The sequence below is a fragment of the Porites lutea genome, chromosome 13, assembly GCF_958299795.1.
Source record: "Porites lutea chromosome 13, jaPorLute2.1, whole genome shotgun sequence".
Classification (NCBI taxonomy): Eukaryota; Metazoa; Cnidaria; class Anthozoa; order Scleractinia; family Poritidae; genus Porites; species Porites lutea.
The window spans coordinates 9,176,981-9,199,216 of NC_133213.1; the positions used below are offsets into that span (position 1 = coordinate 9,176,981).

Consider the following 22,236-nt stretch of genomic DNA (forward strand, 5'->3'; position numbering starts at 1 on the left):
GACATGAAATAAAGTTTATCCCAATTTTCATTGTAAGGAACTCTTTTTACTTAGTATTACACTTTTTTTGTTTACTGTGTTACACCCATTGAGGGTAATATTAATATTGTAATCCAGACAACATCCTTCTTGGAAAGTTTCTGAGGATCCAAATATAACAGTAAGGCAGGGCTGGCACTAACATTTCAAGTTGCTGGGTATATGTAATTAGTAGGTGGTGGGGAATTAAACAACCAGCGAGGAAGCTTGGTGGGTTTTGTTTTTCTTTTGTTCCTTATAAAAGTAGCTGGTGATCATGCTCATGTAAGTAATATATCAATTACGAGTGTGAGGGCTTCATCGGGGTATCCAGACACCGAGAAACAGATAAAAGCACGAGGCTGAAGGCCGACTGTTGTTATTGTTTCGGTGTCTGGATACCCCGACCAAGCACGAGTTTTTGGTATAGCTTCTTAAATGAGTGGCTGACTATTTTATTATTCATCATTGTTGTTGCATTTAATTTATTAAACAATAGCTATAGAATGTGATAACAACCGTTTGGATGGAATGTGTCATTTGGGAGTCATCCAACTTAATTTAGTGTTTATCATATTCAGTTTTTTGTGTGACATGGATATGTCAAGTTCAAGGTTTCAGACACCCAAAACTTTTGACGAGGAAAAAGAGTGTGTTATCAATTCTGTTCTGAAATGTACAGTTTACAAGGAAAAATAAGCATTACAGATTTTTCGAGAATGGCAAGACCAAAAAGTGCTCAAGATTTGCACCATTGAGCCAGGTGGACTGTTTAAAGGTAAACACATTGGTGTGGATGACTGTACAAGAGTTGACTGCAAGCACTGAAATCACGAATGCCAAAAGTCTAAACTAAAGGCTATCCAAGTACACGCAACAGGTTGCAAATAAGTCAGGTGGATGATATCTGCACGTCTCGGATGCTTATTTACAGCCGATTGTCTGTGGTAATCGTTTCCTGGTAGAGAAAAATGGTGAGGGCACATTAGATTCTTTGGCTGTTCGTGACGAAAGGTATAATTTCAACAGATTTTGAAAGGTTTTTTTTGAGCTTTGCATTTTAACTTTGTGTAACTTGTGTTGTTTCTTCCTATAGGTTTGGGATATTTCGAACCATGATAATATGTGAATTACATTCTTTAAAAGAAACAGATGTTTGTTGTTTGCATGAGATGTTATTTACTTAGAATTAATGTATTCATGTCACATGATTTTTCTAGAATCAGCCAACATTTGGATTTTGTATCCAAATCTTTAAAGACTTTCATCTGGTTTTTCATTGGGACTCCAAATGCATCCACGTGATGCAGTATATCCAGGTGTTGACTGGTGGGCACGAAATATGAATTATTATTAATGCGCTTGAGAAGTCGTTATTCCAGATTCAGATTGCATAATATCTCACTTTCCCCCAAATGTAAGTGAGTTGCCCTCTGATCAAACATGACAAACAAGCTTACTACATGTAACTGGCCAAGGCTATTTTTTGTGGACTGAGAGTCACCACCATTATACTATGATAATTTGATGGAGTCCTTTCCATGATTATAGCTTGCATATGTCAACAAAGATGGCCACATCCCATTAAGAATCCAGTACATTTCTACAAAATCCAACATGCCTGACTTTTCAGAACCCTTTCCTCAGCGGTTGACCCTGACTTTGGGATCTGTAGACGCTTGCAGGCAGTCAACAGAAGGCTGATGTACTCTGTTGTTATCTTATCTCTCCATACTCTGTAATGCCGTGACTTGGTGGTCCCAGTCGATATACACCTACAGTTTGGTCCTTTGATGCTGTTACTAAATCTATTAAGAAAGTTATATTAAGGAGAACAAAATGAAACCACAGTCAAACTAGGGAACGAGAGAGATTACTCTTCCTGTGGATTTTTAAGTGAGGATGTGTCACTGGTACATCAAAGCTCTTACCCCTTTAAGCCCAATATCCACCTACAAATTCTCCAGACTGATCTCCATAAATATTTTTAAATTCTATATTCTGATGATGTGCCACCAGTGGAGACTCCAGGGGAGGGGCCTGGGCCCCCCCCCCCTTATTTTTAGACCAAACTGAGGGCTGAAAAAATGTTTTTGGGGAGACTGGACCACCCCCCCCCCCTATCTAAGGGTCTGGATGACCGGGTCCCCTCCCCCCCGCCCCCTTATTTTTAGACCAAACTGAGGGCCAAAAAAAAATTTGGGGGGAGACTGGACCACCCCCCCCCCTTATCTAAGGGTCTGGATGACTGGGTCCCCTACCCCTCCCCCCCTTATCTAAGGGTCTGGATGACTGGGTCCCCTCCCCTCCCCCCTTATCTCAAGGTCTGGATCCGGCACTGGCCACTACCTGTACTTAGATCTGGGTAGTGAATAGTGACACATCATCAGTATAACAGAATTTCTATGCTCGTTCCTCAGATATAACTTCGTAAAGAAACTGTAGGTGGCATCCTGAAATGTTGGTTATGTTCTATAAGGCTATGCACAATCATGTCTGCTGAGAATTAGAAGTACATTTAAAATGCATATAGCTAAAGATACATTCATCATAAGGTGAAATATCAATGTCCTCCACAGCATCTGAGTAACAGAACAAATCCTCTACAAACTCATGATGGTCAGGAAAACGTCGATATCTGTAAGAACAAATTATGAACAATTTTGATCAAATTCACCGACCAAAAATATATAATTATATAAATTTAAGGTTCATTTTGTACAAATATGCAAATGGCTTTGGAAGCAGAATTAAAGAAACCTGGCTCATAATGTGTGTACACTTCAACATTGTTATAGCAACACACAAATTCACAATATTTTCACTGAAATTAATAGGGCTGAATTTTTTTGAAGGAAGTGACAGCTACAAAGTAAGATTTGAATTTAATTATTAAAAATAACAAGTTGTACCTACCTGTAGTCTAACCTCTTGTGATTGATAATTAAGCCTTCAGGGTAAGCACTGACAGTAATATTAACAGATGTTCTGTTTGTTTTCAATGATTTACTGATAATTTTTAATAGTAGTCCTGGCTAAAAAGAGGGGTGGCTACATAATAGGAGCTAAGTTTTAGACATTTAACAGTAATTGACATCTGTTGATTAATAAGAATAGTTGCAAATTAATATTGTTAATGGCTAGTCAAGAGATCACTAATGCCAATTACCACAGAGTATGACTTACTTGCGAACAGCTCCTCTGTCTCAGGCAGAAAATAGTGTACTTCCATTAGAAGTATACCTGAAAATACAAACTCTTCACGTCAAAAATATTATTTTCATACTTGGTCTTACCAACCAAATGACTTTATAACATCACTTTGACTCTTAATAAAGGAAATTCTTAAATTCATAAAATGTTGTTCATACTTGATTTTCCATAGTGGATCTTTCCCATGTTCTTTCATACGTTCTTGAACCCCAGCTTCTGGGACAAAACTTGTCAAATTTAACTCCCCTCCAAACATAATGAGACCTAAAAGACGTTGCAAAACAAGACAGGGAAAATCATCATTTTTGATTATTTGGAATTGCTATACAAGGTGGTATACATACACACTGCCCAGTGCTGCTCACTCAATCCTCTGACACTTTCCCCAAACCTAAAGTAAAATTTACATGACTTCAGAGACCCTGATGAAGGGCAATTTTTGGAAATACTGCCATTTTGGATATTATTCCCATTATATAATGTAAACTAGTCTCTCAAGCAACCGTTTTTGTCATGTCACGCAACACTACTCCCCATGAAAGGGAGGGGAAAGGAGAGGAGGGAGGAGCGTTGTGTGACGAGACAAAAACAGGGAGGTGGGAGACTACATGTACTTATAGGCTGGATCTTGGTATCAACAACTCTGGGACCATGAAAGGCAACTTTCAGCAACTTAGGTACATGGCTCGTCAGTACGTCAATCAAAACTTTGATTTTCGCCTCTTTTTCATCATTTGAATTTTGAGATTTTTTTTTGTCAAGTGGCCAAAATTCAAGTCCTGGTAACGATCTTACACTTCCAAATTCCAGTTATTATTGGTTCTAGAACTCGCAAACCCTTTGGAACAAGTTTAAAAGAAGTCCAAAGTGCCTTGTGATTATTAAGCAAGTTTAGTCAAAATTACACGAACAACCAAAGTCAACCACACTTCTAGTGGCATAGCATTGAAAGTAATATTAGTTCTAGAACTTACAAACCCTTTGGAACGCGTTTTTAAGAACTCCGAAGTGCCTTGTGCTTAAGCAAGTTAAAGTCAAAATAACATGAACAACCAAGGTCATCCACACTTGGCGTAGCATTGAATGTACTTGGTTCTGGAACTCAAAAACCCAATCAAACGAGTTTTTGAGAACTCCAAAGTGCCTGGTCTTGATTAAACAAGTTGTAGTAAAAATTACGTACAACCAAAAGCAACCACATTTCTAGTGACATAGCATTGAATGTACAGCCCAGTGTAAACATTATGTTTTGGCAGACCAAGTTGTACTGAGGTAACAAAAATGATGAAATCTATTTTAAATCTACTTGTACCTTGGGCATTTTCCATTTCCCTTTTCTGCGCATGTTAAACAGAGAGAGTGTTTGCATGGACCCTGAAATAAAGACAAGGAAGGCATAAATTATTAATTTTGAAGGGTACATGAACAAGACAGTCATGTAGAAAGTGTTTTTCTATACACCCAGATTTTTGGGCTGTACTTACAATTGGACTTAATGCTCGTTTTAAATCATAATTACCTACATGTTTCTTTTACCCATCTTAACACAATGTGTACAATTGAATGTGAACAAACTTACCCTTACAAACCTAAAGAGAGTTAAGCAGGGCCATTGATGCACATTATTTCCAGAACACAGGGTTGTCACTAAGATTTCAAGTTGCCGGGTAAGTACAACAAGTAGGCGGGGAATCAAACGGCTAGGGATTTCTTTTGGTTCTATTTTTCTTCTATTTTCCAATAAAAGTAGCCGCGGAAAATCCCCAGCCCCCGGCTCTTAATGACAACCCTGAGAACATGACAAAAACATACATGTATGAAAGGTATCAGAAAAGGGTCATCAATGCATTAAAGCTGCATCACTGTATGAGCCATTAAAAATACAGCACCCAGGTTTTAATATTCTAAAAGACATGATTTGTCAACTATAAATTTTATTTTTATTTTGGATGGATATTCATGTGAACATTTTCCACGATCAATATCCGGTTCATCATCATCATCATGTCTCATCGCACTAGTAGGTGTATAAGGCCTCATCAATATCCAGTTACTGGAGGTTTTTTAATCAATTATCCACTATAATCAATGATCTGGATACCACTAAATTCTACAACAATTTTGTTACAACAGTTCAAGTACTGATCACAAGATACCATAGGAGATACACCAGCAGAATAACACTGGAGTTATAAAAATGAAAAACTGAGAGCTCCAGAAAAATATTATTATTAAAAAAAAAATCTTGCAGAGGTTCCATCAAAGAGAATTTAGAAGATAACACCAAGACTTTCATCCACAGCCTAACAAACAAGAGCCTCAGTGCATTCATATATCATGAGATTATGTCATTAACTCGTGGAGTAAACAGGGTGCAAAGAAAGTCAGTTTTACACTGCTTGCCATACGTGCAAGCTGCAACTAGAAAAGCATGTACATTGTACCAGCCCAAGAGCCATTTTAATTAACCCGAAAAAATTTTCCTGAGCAGGATTGATAACAGTTTTTCTGTAACGTGAATTTCCTAAAAAAAATCCATTTGCCAATAAGGTAAATTGAGAAAAGAATTCACTAGCCTGATAACAAAATCCACTAGTCCCAGGCTATCAGACACGACTTTCTTTGCACGCTGGTAAAGGAGTACATACTTGTAAATACTTGTTATACATACCAGTAGCCACAAACAAGGATAGGTAGGGAGCACTTTTCACAAAGGTGGAGAAGTGGATCTTGCACTTTTTGCCCAATTGGCAAAATCTGTGAGGAAGACAGGAGGATAAGCTTTACTATTTTGAAACCTAACAGTAAATGTCTTGTTTGAATGACAAAACTAATATGATAACAGAAACGTTAGAGCCTAAGTTATCTCATCTACAAGTACGGGGTTAAATTTTTATGATGAAAAAAATAATGACTTAAAGTGCCTATAACCCATAGGCAATATCTTTCTTTTTAAGAAGTAGAAACATATAACATGCAAAAACAAGCAATAGAATGGGATTTGATTTCAATCTCGATTTTGAACAAGCGATCAAAATCCCGGTTCACGAAGTAAAAATCCCGCCTTATTGGGGACTGGGTCGAGTAGTCTGTGACGTCAACCCGGTATCTCAGCGATAACATCATTGGCTACAAGATGCCGGGTTGACGTCACAAGCATTTAGCACCCAGTCTCTCAATCACTCCTTTTTGAATAAATATGGCGGGAAATTAGCCTCAAATTGCCGATTTCATCCTTTGATAAAAGTGTGTTGAAACACAAAATAACTTTTATTTCTTTGCAAAAAATTCTTTAAATTACATAAATGTTCGAAATTTAATATAACTGAATAAGGGTGATAGGCACTTTAATTTGGGGGGCTTATTGTAAATGACCTAATAAACACCCAGGGTGTCTAGTTAATTCGGATCTTGTTTACTGTGGGTAATGTCGACCGAGATATCGGTCGACATAGCGGTTGATATAGCGGTCGATATAGTGGTCGACAGTCGGTCGATAGTCGGTCGACAGTCGGTCGATAGACGGTTGATGGTCAGTCGATAGTCGGTCGATGGTCGGTCGATAGTTGGTCGATAGTCGGTCGATAGTCGGTCGATAGTGAGATAGACTATCGGCTGAGTATCGGTCGATATTTCGACGACGCACCTCGACTTGCTATCGGTCATATGTCGGTGATATATCGGTCAACTGTCGGTGGTATATCAGTCAACTGTCGGTGGTATATCGGTGAACTGTCGGTGGTATATCGGTCAACTGTCGGTGGTATATCGGTTAACTGTCGTTCGAATATCAGTCGTGTGTTAATTTATCAGGTGTGTCCAATGGCTTTTTTTTTAAGCAAAGACGTCATTAATTACTGTTCATGACATGCTTTAAGAGCGAGGAATACACATCTTTTATTATAGGGCTTTGACCTGCTTCATCACGCCAAGTTCTCGCTTGTGCAGAGACCACAAATTAAAGTTATATATTGCTGCATTGAAGACGGGAACAGTCCTTTGTTTAACGATCAGTTATTGATAAAACGCGCTGATAATGCGCCGAGGAAGGTGACAAAAATATCCAGCAGACTGAACACATTCATTTATTGTGGGATACGCTACGTTCTCATTACATTATCCTGTCCTTTTGCTCTGTCCTTTCGCTTTATATTTATATTTTGTTCAAAATAAAGACGACCATGCGTATACAGAAATTAATATTGAATGGTAAGTCACTTTTGGTCATCCAATAAAAGGAAAACAGTATGCGCCACGTTAACATTAATATTATCTTAACTTGTTAAGGAAAACCAAGTTTAAAAAATGAACTGTAAATACATTTTTTCATCAATGTAGTTCTGAGTCGGTTGAAAAATTCTCGGCATAGGAAAAATCAGCCAGATATAGGCCTTACACGGTGGGAATAAATCACATAACAAGAAGCTGAAGGCCTATCATTCTCACTTAGCACTTCTTCATGATTCAATTCTAGCCGGCGACGCGTAGCGAGACTCCCACCCCTGAAAAAAAAACGAGGGGAGGAAACGTCTGCGAAAAGGTGGTGGGCATCCATACAGATAGGCTAAATCCCGTTCACATGAATTAAAAGAAAAGGCTAGATAAATGACTAATGGCTATTATTCCGGAATTTTGGCTAAGTACATTGAAGTTTGAAATTAAAAAAGCAGAAACACAATTTAAAAAAACAGTTAGGTCCAAGCTAGAAAATGCTTTCTAATTTCTTGTTCTCCAAGCTAAAAAATGTAGGAAATGCTAAGTGTCGACCGACCATCGACAGAGTGTCAACCAATTACTGACCGATACATCGGTCAAGTATCGACCAACTATCGACCAACTATCGGCGAAATGTCGGCGAAATGTCGGTGTAATGTCGGCGAAGTGTCGGCGAAAAGTCGGCGAAGTGTCGGTGAACGAAAAGCTATATCGGCCGAGACACATCTGGAACGACTATCGACCGTGTCTCAACCGAGTGTCGACCCACTATCAACCGACTATCGACCGACTATCGACCGCTATATCGACCGACTGTCGACCGATCGTCGACCGAGTATCGACCGAGTGTCGACCGAGTATCGACCGACTGTCGACCGAGTGTCGACCAACTATCGACCGAGTGTCGACCGCTATATCGGCCGCTATATCGACCGATATCTCGGTCGACATTACCCACAGTAAACAAGATCCGTTAATTCTAGGGGTCCAAGGTTGGGGCCTCTAATAGAAAGGAGGCGTTTAAAAGAGAGAAGGGTTTATTCTCATAACTGTAACAAGCTCAACAAACCTAACATGCTTTCAGCAAAAATATCAAGAGAGTTTAAAAATAATGGAATATCCACTCCATCAATTGATACGTCTAGAGATCCAGATTATCGCTCTTTTTCAAATCCCAACATTGATGTTAGAATGCTCGTTCATTGTTATTGTGTTGGCAACATTAGTCTATCCGCACTTTTAACTTGACATTGAACAAGATGAAATACACATTTACCCTTGTTAATCAAGCAAGAAACTGAATGAATTGAATGATTTTGCTCCTTTTGCTAATTCCTAGTGTTTGGAGTAATTCTTATGGGTAGCCATCTAACTATTAGACAGGGGCGTTTATTACAGAGGGCATCTAATAAAATTTTAACAGCGTTGAGGGTGCGTTTAATTAGAAGTAGACGTTTATTAGGTCGTTTACAGTAAACGACTTTCAAATAGGGGCTGAGTGACTGGAACTAAATGAGCAGAAATCATAAAAATTAATAGTACATACTTGATGATCCCACTTGAGTTCTCTTATAACAACCACTTGAGCTGTCACAGCTGTTCCGGGGTATTTCTCTTTCCTTTTACTTTCCTTATCACCTAATAGATATGACAAACACATAAGCATAAAATAACTATCCAGGGCTTCTTGCAACTAAGAGGAATTTTACAACAAAATGGCACTGAGCAAGATGTAACCGCTCTGTGGTAGAAGCCAACTCGAAAGCTTGGGTCCTTCGGCTGCGACACTTTTTTTCCTTTGTTATGTTGAATTCAATGTATAGTTAGCTCTGTTTTACTTCTTTTTTTTCTTATTTGTTGTTGTATGGTAATTGAATAAATGTGACTAAGTGAACTTGAACTTGAACTTGAACTTAACAATCTAGCAAAATGTTGCATATGCAGTTTACTCGGTTTTACTTGAATCTTATCATCTGAAAACTGAACAACCTGTCATTACAACCTAACTATACTCTATGCATATGGCCTCTACCTGAACAACTTTGACACAAATCCAGGCAATATTATATAAACAAATAATTTTGACAAGGATTTGTGTAAAGAAACACACAACTCTTTTTCTATTTCATTACAAAAAATCATGGTTGTATGGCAGCTGGTACACATGAATGACAAATTCTTTTAAAAAATATAAGAACTTTTACCATGAGGATAGAATTTTGGCACTTACAGTACACAATAAATTACAGTACAACTGAAGGCAAGAATTAACATCCAAAAGAGCAGTGTAACTCGGTGCAAAAGCAGGTAGAGGCAGACCTACATCTTGACGCCCAAACAGCCAGAGCATAACCTAATTTCTGTAGCATGAAGCATTTACACCGTAGGAGTATGGCTAACCTCTCTGGATTGGATACTAGCTCATCACAGGACACCCTTGTTGGCATTCAACTTAATAAATTTACCAGAGCCTTGGAAGTTTTCAAAAACAAATTGAAATTTATTTATGAGCCAAAATACAAGAGAACTCTCTGACAGACCAGTTAGTGACAAAAGGGTGAAAACAGATAAGATGTAACAACAAAAAGACCATTCTTGAAAAACCTGTTTTTCCAATTAGGTTTTTCCAGAAGGTTCTAGAAACATCTGTACAGTGGAACCTTGATTTAACGAAGGGCTAGGCGACTGGCAACATGTGTTTGCCATATCGACGAGGTTTCATTATATCAAGGTTCTTTTTCATATCTTACTACGACTGGGGTAAAGAAAATCGTTTGTTATACCAGACTTCGTTATACAGAGTTTCACTATATCAAGGTTCCACTGTAATACTGATTGTCTGTTTTGAATAAACAAACATTCACAGAAAAAATAATGAAAAACTTGTTAATGTTGCTTATTTCCTCAAGCAGGGCTGTTGCTCAGATTTCAAGTTGCTGGATATACCGTACATGTGTAAATGTACAATATGTAGGCCGAGAAATGAACAGCAACAAATTTCTGTTGCAGGGCTCAAAACAAGTCCCATCCAGTAGTCCTGGTTAGGTGGATTTTCTTGCTGGACAAGTAACTTTTAAGGTTCACTTACCCAATAAGGGTTAAAACAACTGATCCTCTAATAAAATCATTAACCGAGAAAAGCAAAAGGTGGCCTTAAACAAGCAAAATATGAGAGCTCCTTGCCCCAAGGACAAGCTGGACTTCAAGATTTTTCAAGCACTGTATTGGTTCTATATTCTATATTCTATTTTCTTATGAAAGTATCCAGGGTTCATGCTCATAGAAGCCAAAGGGAATCCACTGTCTCAGGCTCTTATTGACAGAGATGCTCAAGAGTGTGTGTCTCTCAACAAACTTCACACAGCATGCCTCAGGTTCCCATTTATACACCTGGGTGAAGAGACAAAGTGGACTAATGATTCTCATCTAAGGAAACAACATGACAGCATGGCTTAAAACTGGACATACATTGTACAGCGTTGAAAGAAAATTGACTTCTTTACCTTCAGATCCTGTCCTCGACTTTTCTCCACTTTTTCCTTCCTTTTTCTTGCTTTTCCCAGATGACCATGAGCTTGCTGACTTGCTCTTTGCTTTCAGTTTTAAAGAAATGTTTCGCCTAACTGGCTGTGAGGTGGACCCTGGAGCTGCTCCCTCATGCTCCAATTCAAGATCTACCAAAACAACATAGAAAACTAAAAGGTTAGTTTCACCTTGGTACGATGTATAGAGAACTTTTTGTCATGGATTTACATGTATTTTTCCAGGCACTAACAGAGATAATGTCTAGATCATTTTGTTAATATATTTTTTTCTAATTACACTTGCATATCACTGCTCAGGGATCTTTACATTAACAAAGAAATAATTGTTTATTATACCAATAAGAGTTACAGCAGAAGCACCAAAATATAGGGGATATATGCGGAAAATACGGATACAGAGCACTGAGAATAGGTGGATTTAAGATAAATCATAAGCACTAACAAGATATGCTAGGCAAAAAATTAACAAAGTAAACGGATGGCAGATCATTTTGAAAAAGCAATGCAAAAGTACAATTAGTACAAATTAAATCTAGGCAAACCTATAAACCTCAAAGAAAACGAAAAAAGCCGCCACGAGTAAACTGTTCAGCATCAAGTACTGTGAAATTGACAAGGAGCGGCTTATAAAGGGTCTAATGATCCCAATGGAAACTGAGCTAAACAACTGATCAACGACTAAAAGAAATACATTTCATACTGTTAGAATTTTGAGAAAATTCGTGGACCAAGAGATGATATTTACAAAGGAAAAAGGTACATTTTTCATGGTCATTTTCTGAGAGTAATGGCAGAAATTCTCCTAGCACCTGAACCTAATTATAAATTGAAGTATTAAACCCTCAAAGATTAGATATGTAATACTAGTGAGATTAGTTGAAATCAGAAGAATAACTCATCGACATAGCGCTACAAACCGGACCAAATCACGAAAAAGCTGAAAATCAACGCCGCGTAGAGTTGTAAACGTTTCATTTTCGTGAAATAAATATGAAAAAAGACTTAATAACATAAAGAAAACATGTTTTTAAAACTGAATAGCGCCAAATTAAGGATAAATTTAAGCAATAAGTCAGTGGGAAAAGCATGCTTACCGTCCTCCATCTTGAATTTTCCAGTGCTTTAGCTTGTGACCGCTGTGCAGCTTGTCTCTTGATTGAGCCTTCGAAACTGTTCCCCAGGCCTACTCCAGGATGAACTTTTTTCCCCACGTAGTACGTACCGATAACCCTGCTTATTTTAAATTGTACTCACTATCTGTCTTCTCATTGGCTAAGAGCCTACAGATAGTTTTGGAAATCAGCGCAACCTAGTCTACAGAACCTACAGATTAGTTAGTTATCTGCTAGCGGATACCTGACTAATCTGTAGATTGAGCGCGCAATCCATGATTTCCAATCACATCAATTCAGGACAATTTTCAGGTTCCTCAGCTTGCGACGACGGTGTTTGTCTTTTTAGAAATACGCATCACTTCGCATTTATCAGTGTTAAATATCAATTGTCCCAATATTCCAAACGAGTAAGATCTTTCTGCCGAGTTCTTCAACATCTTCCTTAGTGTCCCTCAGTACCCTAGACACCTTCATATCATCTGCAAAGAGTCTTGTGCACGACGTAATTCCTTGAGATATCGTCATGAAATCTGGGATTGTTTTCCTTTAGTTGAAAAGAATTTTTTCAGTTAACTGTAATCAAATCCAATCATCAAAAGGTAGACAAAAAATCAAATTGAATTTACCTTTTCGCTTTCATATTTGAATTCCAATTTTGCACTATACTAACTATACTATACTAACGCTGGGTTATCTTCAGCTGGGCGAGCTGTGACAGGTTGAACCCCGGCCCGACAACCAATCAGGGTCTCTCTTCCCATTTCTTGAATACGGATGTATCATCTAATTGATCTATTTCTATTTCTTTCCCTTTGTTCTCACTGTTTCTTTTTAAGTTTTAACTAAAGGGAACCAGCCATCCGCATATTAATTTGCTCAAGTTACTTTCGCCTTAAAGCCTTTGAGAGAATGATTTATTTTGGGGAGAAGTAACTCGGTCATTCTTTATTTGAAATTAGTCGAGAAAAAGTTTTAACGGAAGGTCTCAAAGATCGATTACATGTTAGTCTGTTCTTAATTACAAAGCCCATATCACCCTAAATTGTAAGGTGATTCAAGACAGTCCTGGATACTCAGGACTGGACTGGATTCTACGCTGTAGATTTCAGATTCCAGGTACTGGAATCCGGATTCCCTGTCAGTGGAATTATTGATAGCAGAATTCCGGATTTTTATGAAACCTAAATTAGGGATTCCAAAGCTCAAGACTCCGGAGCGATTCCAAAAGCAAAAATTTCCCAGATTCCGGATGATTAAAGGCTGCGAGCAGTCTCTCTTTTCCTTCCGATTTAGTGAGGGAAGTACACGCGCGCACGAGATGCAAGAAAAGAGGCGAGAAACGCGCCTATGCAACTGTGAGCATCATCGCACACTAAGGTGATCAAGCGTAACTCAGTTCGATCAGCGACCACAGCTTGGTTTAAAACAGTGAAGGACACTATACACCTATGGAAGAAACAGAGCTTTACTTTGCTTTTGGGTCAAATCTGAGCGCAAGAAAAATGCGGGAACGCGGCACTAGGTTCATCTCTCGCGAAAGCGCAGTACTTCGAGGATTTCGCGTCGTATTCAGCATATGGAAAGACGATGGCTTTGGTTATGCTAATATTATCCCAGATAAGGAGTCGACCGTTTATGGTGCCTTGTACATCTGTTTAAAAGGAAGTTTAGCCAAGTTAGATGAACACGAAGCAGGGAGGCTTCGGAGAGTGAACGTACATGCGACAGCGTATCAAGCTTATGAAAAGTATGTTAAAGAGGGGCTAAAACCGAGCCAAATTTATATCAATGAGATACTTGAAGGAGAGGATCTTATTCCTAAAGAATATGCTGACTACTTTAGAAACTTCTTGTGTGACAAAACTGAGAAGTAAAGACTGACGAAATCTTTTTAATTCAGTCAAAACTTATAGAAAACTCAAGAGAACATAGATCTTTGAAGTTTATCGATCCGTGTAATGGATTGACTTATTATTGTAATTAAATTGCAACATTTTAATCCCGTTTATGTTTTGAGTGGTAAGCTGCTGGGGGTTACTTGGTCAGTTAGGGAAGGACCTTTAGAAAAGTGATGGGGGGTGTGGTGGGGGTTTTCTGGCCCGCAAGAACTTTTTTCTGGCCGATTGCCTGTGCAATAACGACCCACAAGAGTCATCGCTCGGCTATATTTCAAAAATTTGCTCTTCTTTAAACGTAATAAGGTAATATAATATTAAAGTAAATCGTTTACGTACCATTGAAGAAAAGTCGCCAAACCTCCAGCAATGCTCTTTTTCTCTCGGTCATCTTTCTGATAAAACTTACGATCAAAACAATGAAAAGCCTCGCCGAGAGGGTCAAAAGTGTTTTCTTTGATCCCTGTTTTACTTAAAATTCCTTAACAAGGCTTGCACTTCTAATTGTCAGAATTTCTCCTTCGTGAGTTTATCAGATGATAGGTGCATGATGTCATGGACATGCGCAGTACGTTATTCAGCCCTGTCAGTTTACCCGTACAAAACGGCATCGTAGTCATGCAAAGCAACGCACATTACGCACATTTAGGGCCCGAGAAGCATTTTTCAAGTCGGTTTAGTAGCAAACGGGATTCCCGTTTCTGTCGACATTGGGACTGGATTTTAAGGTTAACTAGCGTAATGTGTTGGGCGAGAAAGCGACTAACACTTCAGGCTAAATTATGGGTTAGAATTTTGCTTTGACTCTTTCTTGTTACATGCAATACCTGAATGATAAATTCTCTCTGACATCAAATGTCAGACGAGCTATGCCATAGGGATTTACACGTTTTTTTCCGTCAAAAGTGGCTCAAAATAAAATTGCCGCCTACCTTCTCTACATAAATGTACACTAAATGTTATATCTAAGACGAAAGTATAAAGGGAATTTTAGCAGAAAAATAGCCTAAAGGACGTTTCGGTATGACGCAGCAGAATTCCTGTCAAGTTTAAAATAATCGTTTGTTCATCAGAGTAAACTTCAAGTTAAATGAGTCACCAGTGCGAACAATCCAATAAAAGCGCAGTTTCTGATTATAAGCCCTTACTAATAGTCTTTAGCCAACCCTACCCTACCCTAACTTATACTACTCCCAACCCTACCCTACCTTATACTACTCCCAACCCTACCCTACCCTTATACTACTCCCAACCCTACCCTATCTTATACTACTCCCAACCCTACCCTACCTTATACTACTCCCAACCCTACCCTACCTTATACTACTCCCAACCCTACCCTACCTTATACTACTCCCAACCCTACCCTACCCTTATACTACTCCCAACCCTACCCTATCTTATACTACTCCCAACCCTACCCTACCTTATACTACTCCCAACCCTACCCTACCTTATACTACTCTCAACCCTACCCTACCTTATACTACTCCCAACCCTACCCTACCCTTATACTACTCCCAACCCTACCCTATCTTATACTACTCCCAACCCTACCCTACCTTATACTACTCCCAACCCTACCCTACCTTATACTACTCCCAACCCTACCCTACCTTATACTACTCCCAACCCTACCCTACCTTATACTACTCCCAACCCTACCCTACCTTATACTACTCCCCACCCTACCCTACCTTATACTACTCCCAACCCTACTAAGCACGCACCATATCTAGTTCAATCACACACATAATATAGGGAACGCCTTTGAAGGGTTTTTTTATTAATTATTTTTGCTGAAAACGTTTTATCTCAGGCAAGATCAGGCGGAAGGGCATCAATCTTAGCTCTCTATGTAAGTTTAGAACCCTTTTTATAATATCGACATTGACATTGGCGACGAAATCGTAATGTATATATTTTGGCACATCCATTTACCAAGACGCAAATCTTTTTAAACGCCTCCCTATTATTAGACTATGAGTAGTCCCCATTTTTCCTCAGGTATAGTAGAGCGAGCGAAACGCAACCGTGCGTGAAACTCACTCCACGCTCTCTACCGCCGCGTCTCGCCTTTCCCCGCGTGGGGAAATTTTCACGTGCGCTCGCGTTTCGTTCGCTCTAGTCTCTCTGAGGGAAAATGGGGACTTCTCGTAGTCTACCCTATTATTGACTCTGGACATAAAAGAGGTCCCTCTCAAAACTTAAAAATAAATGAATACACACCCCAGGCTTTTAATGGATCTTTTACGGTATAGTTCAGTTTAAGGGTAGGAACGTCATCCCCTTATTCATTGTCAAACTTCCTTTGTACCCCTTAGAAATTAATTAACTACGAACCTCAAAAGGGCATAAAGACGGGTAACGTACTGATTTTCAAGGAATATATGTCAAATATTTCACGTGACAAAAAATATTCTGGAACTGAGGGGGGTTGTCCATTTAAATCATGCAAAGATTGTGTTGAGGGCTTGTGAAGCTCGCTAGGCTTTAAACGAGAGGACCAAGACTCTGTTCTTTCTCTTTAAGATAGCAGTTTAATCTTCAACAGCTACTGACAACAACTATACAAATTCTACTAGCTTACACAGCGAATTAAATAACCAAGTTGTAGACTTATTTCGGGTTAGCTGACCGGAAGAGTTTCTATTGAATATCTTATCGCCTATATGGCAACAGGTTTCTATAGTTAGGTAAGCCTACACAGCCGCAACCGACAAGTATCAAAGAACCAGTTAAATGCTAACAGTGAAACCGCCCAGAAAGACAAAATATACAAAACAGGAACTCGATTGTGGGTAAAACTCCAGGTCAGCTGTACTCCCCAAAACAAGCCTACTTCAAATAACCAAAACCAAGCTTAACAAACACTTCAAATGGATAATACCAGACAAAAACTCAGGAACTAACCATGTGGGGAAATACACTGAATCTCTAAGTCTATAGAAGTCTATAAACTGTTTATGACGAAGCTAGCAAAATCTTAAAAATAGCAAAACTGAAAAACAAAACTAAAGGCAACTACTTCATAACGATTGCAACTGGTTTGTGTGCTTTAATATTTGCTGTAGGCTGAATTATTTATAACAGGTAGACAAAGATACAGCAAAACGGTCCGTGCACACTTCGGCCAATCTAATTTTTCATTTTTCCAACAAAAACGGAAACAGGAAATATTACTTATCCTTATCATATTTACATATTTTAAAGTACAGACAAAAATAGAAAAAAAGAAAATGGTCAGGAAAATTGATCATTTTTTCATTTTTCTAATTTTGAAGTCCGCTTCAAAAATACAAAAAATACTAAAACGGCTAAAAGCGATATATTGCTATTTTTTATTTTCTTGCTATTGTTAGAAAATGAGAAAAATGAAATAATGTCCGATTCCTAACTCATTTTTCTATTTTTCGGTTTTTCGCCAAAAATAGAAAAACAGAAAAATTAAAAAAATCATATTTATTCCTACCATTTTTTCATTTTTTCCATTTTGTTCAAAAAAATGAAAAAATAGAAAAATAGCATACCTAGCACCTATCGCCCAATTTTCCATAATTCCATTTTAATAAGAAAAATGAAAAAATGACAAGTGTTGCGACCAATTTTCTATTTTTTTTATTTATTTAATAAATAGTAAAACTTTAAAACGATACACCCTTTCAGACAGTTTTTCACTTTTTATTTTATTGAAAAATGGCGCAGAAAAGTGAGAAGTTATGAATATTTTAACGGTGAAGAAGAGACTCGCTAATTTGGATAGAAGATTTACCCAGGGTCGGCCGAGATGTGGGGGAATTTGGGGGGGGGGGGGGAGGGCTTAGTTTTCGAGATGCGGACGTAGTTCCATTCACTTTTGATCTCGATTTCCTTGAAGGTTTGAGCTGTCGGGGGTCGACTGTGGATGAAAGCGGCGGGAAAACCGTACCGTACCGGCCGTGGAAATGAAGAATATTAGAAAGGGTACTAGGGGGGAGGAGAATGCGTGAAAATTGGCACGGGAAAAGGGGGGGGGGGGGGGTAACTCAACGGTTTTCATGCCAGCAACGCTATGGTCCCAGCAAAAAAGAGCAGTTCGTGAGAGAGATTAAGGGGAAGGAGTTAAGAAGAAGGTCGTTGAACAGTCACATGCGCAAAATAAATAAAGAGCACGCCAGTGAAGAGGTCAGACGCTTTTAAATGAAATAGATGCTCAAAAGTAGACTGCTTAGCAGGTCGAAATAACGGATCTTGCCGCAGAACGGATCTTTTAGGATTGCAAGAGTAAAGTATATTGAATTAATATTATGTAGGAGAAACATAACGAGGCGGCTAGTATACGCTCGCGGGAGAGAACATCTTAATGATCTGGCCCCATACATTTACTCATACATTTGTTTAAACGTTGGATAGCGACTATCCACCGGATAGGCCACTACCCAGCGGCCTGATAATTTTTTATGTATCTAATTTTAGGGAAAACAATTGCGTTATCTACTGGATAGTTATTTATTTAGCGGATAGCGTCATCCACCTTTTAAGCAACTCAGCCCTGGAAAGACGAGAGCAAAGATCGCTAATGTCGGGAAACCCATGCAACAAGTATGGGGAAACGTTCTACAGTTTGAATGGAACAGGAAAACTTTATGGTGACGATCATGATCATTTTCTAACAATAGCAAGAAAATAAAAAATAGCAAAATATCGCTTTTAGCCGTTTATAGTATTTTTTGTATTTTTGAAGCGGACTTCAAAATTAGAAAAATGAAAAAATGATCAATTTTCCTGACCATTTTCTTTTTCTCTATTTTTGTCTGTACTTTAAACTATGTAAATATGACAAGGATAAGGGACCGGTCATTATTTATCACCTGGGGGGGGTCGGAGGATTTTAGGGGGGATCACTTGATTTTTAGGAGAACAGAGGGGGGGATCAGTCGTAACTGAGAGCCCAAAAGGGGGGGATCACTGAAAATTTTGGAAGGATTCAGAGGGAGGACCACTCAAATCTGCTTGAACAATGCCAGTTTGAAAGCATACAACATAAATGTGCCCATTCTGCTGGGAGATGATAGCATTTGCAATCTCAATTTGTTCTAACACAACTTTATTTAAAAAACGGAAGTCTGTCACACTGGCGAATGTGTGCATTTCAATTTATATCGAGAAAGCTTTGTTTTAACGCTTTTATATTTTTCCTTTTATAACGTGCTCATGACTTAGCTAATATTCATCTTTAAACTTGACAGGTGAATTCTAAATTGTGAACTATATAAACTTCTGATAACTGAAACATTGTAAAAAGCGTGTTTGTTTGTTTTTTCTGAGTTAAATACGTACCGAAATGCTTCAGAAAACAGTAAGGCCGAAATACCCGGTGCGGCATATCTTAGTAAAATAGAGAGTTTTATTGAGGACCACTACGTCCGAGGAGAGCTCTTTTTTGAATTTTGTCGGAATGCCTGCAATAAGCAAAGCGATGCAAGCTCCACACTCTGTTCCTGGTGTACCAACAACAAATGGGTGGGACCAGTAACAGAAAGAATCCCTCAGCCTGTGCCAGACAAGCAAAATCCCGTTCACTTAATGGATGTGTACGAAACGCCGACAACAGGTCGTGCTCCAGACGATTATCAACCGAGGAAATGTCTGAAGGACTTGTACGAACAAAACGCCATCTCTGCGGGCAATCCAAATACCATCGCTGCTTTCTGTGCAACCTATAGTGTCGACGAAAAGCATGTCATTGAATACCTAGGCCATCTAAATGATATCAACAGCAGGAAGGATATTAGAACAAGAGAGGCTAAGGAGAAAAAAAGGTTAGAAGAGGAACTAACATACAAGGACTACCAGTGGGGCATACTTATTGAGAATGGCAAAGTTGAAAAGCTGAAGGTGAGACAGCTCGACCTGTACCTTAAAGAACATGGCCTGACCACTGTTGGTATAAAGCTGGACAAGATAAAGGCAATTCGCTACCATTACTATCGACAGAGAAGTCCAGGCAACGGGAATGAGTTGTCCAGCAGTGAGGAAGAGAGTGAAGAATCAGATACGGAGTTAGATGATGACGAGGATAGCGAAGATGATCTTGTCATTGCTGATCTCGATGAACAGTCAACTGTTCGTATGCCAGTTTTAACTTTTGTACCAGATGACCAAATAGCTGAAGTTACTGTACAAGCAAACACTGGATGAAAAAAAAAAGGAAAACAAAAAGAAAACAAACAAAAAAACGAACAAAAAAAAATTATAAAAATGTGAGCAAAGCTACAAAGGCTGATCTATTACACTATAGATGAAAATAAAAAAGGAGACAGGAACAGTGGCCGATCCTAGCCCTCCCAGATGGCCGAATTTTCGCTAAATATGACCTGCTGATAGGGACTTGGCGGACTGCTATTTGGCACTCTAAAAAAAGTAACTTTGCAGTTTCAAGCACTGATTGCAGTTTCAAGCACTTTGCAGTTTTAAGCAAGATTGCTTGTATGTCAACTGAATTCAGATGTCTGGATCCAGACTAGAAAAAGACACGGATCAAGAGACACTTTTAAAAAAAGACTGCGCGATAACGGCTTTATTATGCTGTAAGTACATCATAGTTAGAAATACTACCTGTATATGAACGTTTTAAACACTAAATATACACGTCGAAAGGTGAATATGGGTACAAAGACATGGGGGGGGGGGGGATCACGAAAGTTATATATAGTTATGAGGGGGGATCACTTCAATAAAATAACATTTAAAGGGGGGATCGGCTAAATTTCATCGTGTTTAGCCCAAAATCCTCCGACCCCCCCCAGGCGATAAATAATGACCGGTCCCTAAGTAATATTTCCTGTTTCCGTTTTTGCTGGAAAAATGGAAAATTAGATTGGCCGAAGTGTGCACGGACCCAAAACGGTCCGTGCACACTTCGGCCAATCTATTTTTTCATTTTTCCAACAAAAATGGAAAAAGGACATATTACTTATCCTTACCATGTTTGCATATTTCAAAATACAGAAAAAAAGAGAAAAAAAGAAAAAGGTCAGGAAAATCGATCATTTTTTCATTTTTCTAATTTTGAAGTTAAATTCAAAAATACAAAAAATACTGTTAACGGCTAAAAGCGATATTTTTCTATTTTTATTTTCTTGATATTGTTAGAAAAGTGAGGAAAATAAAATAACCTCCGAGTCCTACATCTTTTTTCTATTTTTCCGTTTTTCCCAAAAAATAGAAAAACACAAAGATGAAAAAATAATATTTATTCGCACCATTTTTTCATTTTTACCCGATGTTCAAAAAACGAAAAAATAGAAAAATGGCATACCTATCGCCTAATTTTCCATAATTCCATTTTAACAAGAAAAATGAAAAAAATGACAAGTGTTGCGAACAATTTTTCCATTTTTTCAATAAATAGAAAACAAACAAACAAACAAACAAAAACGGACAATTTTTTATCTTTTGTTTTAATGAAAAATAGCAAAGAAAAATGACAAATCATGAACATTTACCAATAAAGAAAAGAAAAGCCTAATCTACTTTCGGCTCACTAGTTTTGTTAGACGATTTACACAGGGTCGGCGGAGACGTGGGATGGGGGGAGGGCGGGTGGGGGCCCTTTAGTTCTGGGAATGCGAACGTGGTTTCATTCACTTTTGCGTTTGATTAGCTGATTCCTTTACCTCATTACTTAGGACTCACTCTGTGACCTGTTCTAACACATGCGTCACCATAAAGTGTTCCTGTTGCATTTAAACTGTGGAACGTTTCCCCATACTTGCTCTTTGCTCTCGTCTTTCCAGGGCTGAGTTGCTTAAAAGGTGGATAACGCTATCCGCTGGATAAATAACTATCCAGTGGATAACGCAGTTGGTTTCCCTAAAATACATGAAAAATTATCGGGCCGCTGGATAGTGATTTATCCGGTGGATCGTCGCTATCCAACGTTTAAACAAATGTATGAGCAAATGTATGGGCCAGAGCATTAACATCTTAAAAGATGTTCTTTCCAGCGAGTGTATACTAGGCGCCTCGTTATTTTTCTCCTCCATATTAATAATTCAATATACTTTACTCTTGCAATCCTAAAACACCCGTTCTGCGGCAAGATCCGTTATTTCGGCAGGCTAAACAGTCTACTTTTGAGCAGCTATTTCATTTAAAAGCGTCTTACCTCTTCACTGGCGTGCTCTTTATTTATTTTGTGCACGTGACTGTCCAACGACCTTCTTGTTTTCCCCTTAATCTCTCTCACGAACC

At 38.6% G+C, this 22,236-nt stretch overlaps 1 protein-coding gene across 2 annotated transcripts; it reads right to left on the bottom strand.

Moving 5' to 3' along the window:
• Window positions 1-430: 430 nt before the first annotated feature.
• On the bottom strand, window positions 431-12,157 carry LOC140923409 (uncharacterized). Of its 2 annotated transcripts, XR_012164161.1 has the most exons (9): window positions 12,086-12,157; window positions 10,950-11,120; window positions 8,993-9,084; window positions 5,903-5,988; window positions 4,544-4,605; window positions 3,390-3,622; window positions 3,205-3,261; window positions 2,562-2,656; window positions 431-1,826 (listed from the first exon to the last, which is right to left on the bottom strand). XR_012164161.1 is itself a non-coding variant. In XM_073373501.1 (6 exons), exons 1-5 carry the CDS (start codon window positions 12,093-12,095, stop codon window positions 4,578-4,580), a joined length of 387 nt encoding a protein of 128 aa, XP_073229602.1. In that variant the 5' UTR covers window positions 12,096-12,157; the 3' UTR covers window positions 3,221-3,622; window positions 4,544-4,577. The 2 variants fall into 2 exon arrangements, 1 of the variants encoding a protein (XP_073229602.1); XM_073373501.1 differs by lacking the exons at window positions 431-1,826; window positions 2,562-2,656 and having other exon boundaries at window positions 3,221-3,622.
• Window positions 12,158-22,236: the final 10,079 nt, after the last annotated feature.

Bases quoted from the DNA above. Each gene is read 5' to 3' on its own strand.
- LOC140923409 (XM_073373501.1), bottom strand. The intron at 5,989-8,992 runs GTATGTACTATT...TCTTCCTCACAG, and splicing joins AACTCAAGTGGGATCATCAA to ATTTTGCCAATTGGGCAAAA. The intron at 4,606-5,902 runs GTATGTATAACA...TCTTTATTTCAG, and splicing joins ATCCTTGTTTGTGGCTACTG to GGTCCATGCAAACACTCTCT.